Below are 4,826 nucleotides of genomic sequence, written 5' to 3' on the forward strand. Positions count from 1 at the left end.
AAAAAAATATATATATATATATATATATCAAAACGTACAATATTGACAGGAAATCAGGGTTTCATCTAATACAAAAAAATTTAGCCCTGACTGATCTACCACATGATGGATGTATCTGACCACCTAAGATCCCATGGTCCGCCCTAATTACAGCCTATTTATGGTGTAAAATGCTTCAAAAATCAAAATAGTAGACTGCATGTATCCTAAGATTTTCCATGCATAGCTTAAATGTATCATGTGTATCTTTAACATACCTTAGCATCTCTGCAATATGTCTCTGAGACTTCAAATACAAGGATGAAAGCTACGCTGAAGTAAAACTCCAATCCACTGAAAGGTCAACCTGACAATATGGTGTCTGAGAATACCTCACAGGTAATTGCAGTTGATAGAATCTGTTTGATGGGTTGTCTAAGTCTGTAGTGCATGGGACACTGTCCACGTGTTAGTGGGCCCATGTAATGGGTTTATCTAAGCTCAGGTCCAGCCCCTGTTTTGGCCCCAAAGGTAGCCATTGAACAGCATTATTTGGAGGGGATTCCTCACAGATTTTGTGAGGCCCTTGCGTGCCTTGCATGGAGAAGACTTTCCAGATTATATAAAAGATATTATGTGGGCCGCATAACAGCTTGTGTGGGAGATAAGTCCAAGACAGTTGCTGCCTTGCGTGGCCAGCAGGCACATTCACTCTTAACAGATTCCTTTTACATGATGGGTCAGCGAGGAAATGGGAACTAATCTCAGGTCCTACAACTCAAGTTCTGGACATTATTTCAAGCCATATTCTGGGAGTGTTCCAACCTTGAGTTTCTACTTTGATAAGGGTTTCAGATTCTATCGGATGAAAAGTGATGTGGTCTGTAAGTTTCTAAATCTGAGATTGAGTTTCTATTTTGAACAAGTGTCATTACTCGCAATCATCTGAGGCTGATTTGTATTTCCATTGGGTCACAAGGCTTCATATTGTGGAAGGGCATAGCTATCCCTTGTCAGTTGTGTTGTGGGTCTAGTGTGGTAGCTTCTAAGGGGGGTGCATCTCATTCTTTATTTCTTCTTTGTCATTCATTGTTACTATTTAGAGTTTATCTTATTTCTATTGCTAAGAGGTTAATTAGTTTCCAGTTTGGTTGTAATTAGAGATTCAGAAATGTTAGGATTAGTTTCCATTTTGAGAACTTATTGTTGATAAGATCTCCATTCACGCATGGAGAGTTTTGATTGTAATTAGTAGAAAAGAGGTCTATCCCCATCAACTTGGTGTTTGAAAGAAAATAGAAAGCTATGCTCTTTGCTGTGAGAGACAGTTCCAGCGAGAGGCAGGTACGGTGAGAGGACCTTCCCCATTTCTCCTATCTCCTCCTCCTTATTTTTCCTTTTCAGTTTCTAGTTCATTCAACCTGCAACCAATGATTTGTGGAGAGGTATCAAAATCCCTTTCCACTGCTATAGAGTGATCCATACAAGATTGTTTCATCGATATTCAGATAGCACTGTTGTTAGAGGACTGGTCAACCAACCCTGCGGCTCACTGGGTTTTGGAAATCCATCGGTATTCATGAGAAGAAGCATTTTGGTCCCGATTAACAAAGGATATTTAAACCTGCAATAACTAGAGAGAGATAGAGAGAGAGAGAGCAACCCAGTGCACGAGGCTCCCGCTACTGCAAGGTCTGGGAAGGGCAAATATATGTACACAGCATTACCCCCTGCATCGCAGGAGAGGCTGTTTCCAAGTTTCAAACTCGTGACCAATATATTGCAAACTTAAACGTTGCGCCACAAGCTCTCCCACTTAAGTAGCAACTATAGAAGCATAAAATTGATGAGTCATATGATGAAGTTAATGGAGAAAATTATTGAATTCCTTCGGAGAAAGTCAACCACTATTTCGGAAAAACAATTTGATTTATGCCTGGAAGATCCACAACCGAAGCTATTTCCTTAGGAGACTCATTGACAAATTTAGAGATTGCAAGAAGGATCTTCATATAATCTTCATTGACCTAGAAATAGAATATAACAGAGTACCTCAAGAGTTAATCTACCATGTACTAGAGAAGATAAGTGTTTCAACGGAACATGTGGACATACTTATAGATATGTATGATGGTGTGGTGACTAGTGTAAGAATTGTTGTTGTTGAAGGTAGGGAATATATCAAGGATTAGCTTTAAGCCCTCATTTGTTTGCACTTACTTACATAGATGATTTAACCAAAGACATTCAAGATGAGGTCCATTTTTGTTGATATTGCTTTGGTGGGTGAGACAAAAGCAAGGACTAACGCTAAGGTGGAACTATAGAGATCAGCCTTAGAATCAAAACGTCTAAAGTTAATTAGAACCAAGACGGAGTATATGGTGTGCAACTTTAACCATACTAGGAAAGATAATGAAGTGGTGAATATTAGTGAGAGGAATATCCCTCAAAGTGAGCATTTCAGATACCTAGGGTCCATCGTAAGTAAAGAAAGAGGCATATAAGATGATGTTGCCTAGAAGATTGAAGTAGGGTGGTTGAAGTGGAGAGGGCATATGGGGTTGGGTCACTTGTGTGTCAGCATATTCCTTTAAAGCTTAAAGGAAATTTTTATAGGACTTTCATTCTCCCAACTATGATGTATAGTGCGGAGTGTTGGGAAATTAAGAAATGTGATGTAAAAAAACTATGTAGCGAAGAGATGAGGATGTTGAGATGGTTGTGTGACAAAACTAGGAAGGATAAAGTAAGGAATGACCATATTAGAGCTGAATTAGTAGTACCTCTGATTCATGATAAGCTTAGAGAGAGTCATTTGACATGGTATAGCCATGTCCAATGGAGGCCTTTGGATGCCCTAGTATGAAGGAGTAACTAGACCCAAATTGAGGAAACCAAAAGAGCCAAGGGCAGGCCTAAAATAACCATAGGAGAAGTGGTGAAGAAAGACATGCTTAGCTTAGGCCTTGTTTCTTATATGACTTCGAATAGAGATGAATGGAGAACTAGGATCCATGTGGCCAACCCCATTTAGTTGGGACAAGGATATGTTGTTGTTGTTGTTGCTGTAATAAAATTTGTTATTCAATTAATATATATATACATATATATATGGAGAGAGAGAGAAGGGAAACCCTACATTGATGACAAGCAGAATTTCCAAATATCAACATGATTCACATTCTCCACAATAATACACAATTTTCACAGAGAAGAATATTGTTATTTCAAGTAGTATTATTTTTACAGAAAACATAAGAGCTTTGCAGTAGAACACTAACAATAAAGAAATAACTACATATTTGGCATGCATTAAGATAAACTAGGAAATCAAGTCACTTAGTTACCATAAATTTTATGCTTCATCCACGTGCATTATCAACAAACAAACAAAAAAAAAAAAAAAAAAAAAAAAGGGAAACATCTAAATCTTAAAGTTAGTATGTATCCCATACAGCTCTTAAAATCGAACTTTTTGCTCTTTTTCTTGATCTCATCTGTAAGTAGTCGTCTTCCCCTGCTTAGCCACTCTTGTAATTTTTCCTACAATGCAAGGCAAGAATAAGTACTTATCCCACAAAAAAAAAAAAAAAAAAAACAGTGCACATCCAATTAATAAGGCATTGCATGATAACCTTTCTTTATTTCTCTATTTTATTGTTCCTCGAAACAAAAATGGAATAGAAATCCGTTTGTTAACACCAGTTCATTTTTTTTTCCTGGGAATGAGCCGGTATCCAAAAGTTGCTGAGAAATAGAAAAAAAATAAGCTTCAATTAGGAGCTTCTCTATCCCAGAAATAAAAACAAGAAATAAGAAGAGAGGGGTCAAAGACGTTCTCTCGATCTCGACCCTCTATATCTCTCCCCGATATCTCTGCATCTCTTCCCCAACCCTAGGTTGGGGGCGTTCAAGCCTATCTCCGCGAGAACTTCTGCAGCAACGTCTTCTACAATAAAGTATGCTCTGTGATTGATCCATCTCTTCCCTAACCCTAGGTCTGTTTCGATTGGTTCATCTTTTTGTGTTTTGTTCATTTTTGTTTGGCTCTACGGTTCTTGATGCTTGGTTTGGCTTGATTTTGTTTTTATTTGTCTGGATGATTTTTGTGATTTTGGATAAAAAGACAGTTGCATTTGTTTGTGGGTTGATTTCATTGGGTGAATTTGTCTAGGATATTTTATGCTTGGGATTGGCTTGATTTTGTTTGGCTCTAGGGTTCATCACAAATTATAGAGTCCAAAACATACCTAAAAGGAAGTCCAAAATAGAGTTAACTGTTAACAAATTACTGAGTAATAATTGAGGCGGTTAATGAATTTTCCTTTACAGAAACTGAAGTTGTCTACCTTGTGAAGTTTAATCTGGTCGGTCCTTGTTTTTCTCTGTTGTGCTATATATTGGTTGGCAGTTCATCTCCCTGATTTTCATGACTCCGAGAAAGAAATTTTGTTATATGTTAGAATTAGAATTAGATGTTCTAATTACTTAACTCATATCATCTATGATATTGGTAAAAGTGTTTGGAGCTAATTCCTTAACTCAGTATATGATATTGGTAAAAGGGTTTGGAGCTGGATTAACCAGCTTAGGGCCTTAGACTCAGAAACATTGATGCTATGACATTATTTCATACTCTTTTTAAGAAGTGAGAACTCAAAAGTGGATTGTTGGTGCTGTCCCATTTCCAGAATCTGAATGAAAGGGACAATTTAGTTTGTTTAATGGAATATTATATCCTTGGATATCAATAAGATCTAATAGCAACTTCTTTTTTTCTTTTTCTTTTTCTTTTTCTTTTTCTTTTTCTTTTTCTTTTTTTCTTTTTTTTTTTCTTTTTTTTT

At 37.0% G+C, this 4,826-nt stretch overlaps 1 protein-coding gene across 1 annotated transcript in view; it reads right to left on the reverse strand.

Annotated features, from left to right (window-relative positions):
- The window catches only part of LOC122070567 (DNA-directed RNA polymerase I subunit 2), an 80,162-nt gene that overhangs the window by 27,149 nt on the left and 48,187 nt on the right, over positions 1 to 4,826 (reverse strand). Inside the window, exon 12 of the mRNA XM_042634745.1 lies at positions 3,438 to 3,525. Coding sequence (XP_042490679.1) covers positions 3,438 to 3,525 — 88 coding nt within the window. The remainder of the gene's footprint in view (positions 1 to 3,437; positions 3,526 to 4,826) is intronic.

The sequence above is a fragment of the Macadamia integrifolia genome, unplaced genomic scaffold, assembly GCF_013358625.1.
Source record: "Macadamia integrifolia cultivar HAES 741 unplaced genomic scaffold, SCU_Mint_v3 scaffold946, whole genome shotgun sequence".
Classification (NCBI taxonomy): Eukaryota; Viridiplantae; Streptophyta; class Magnoliopsida; order Proteales; family Proteaceae; genus Macadamia; species Macadamia integrifolia.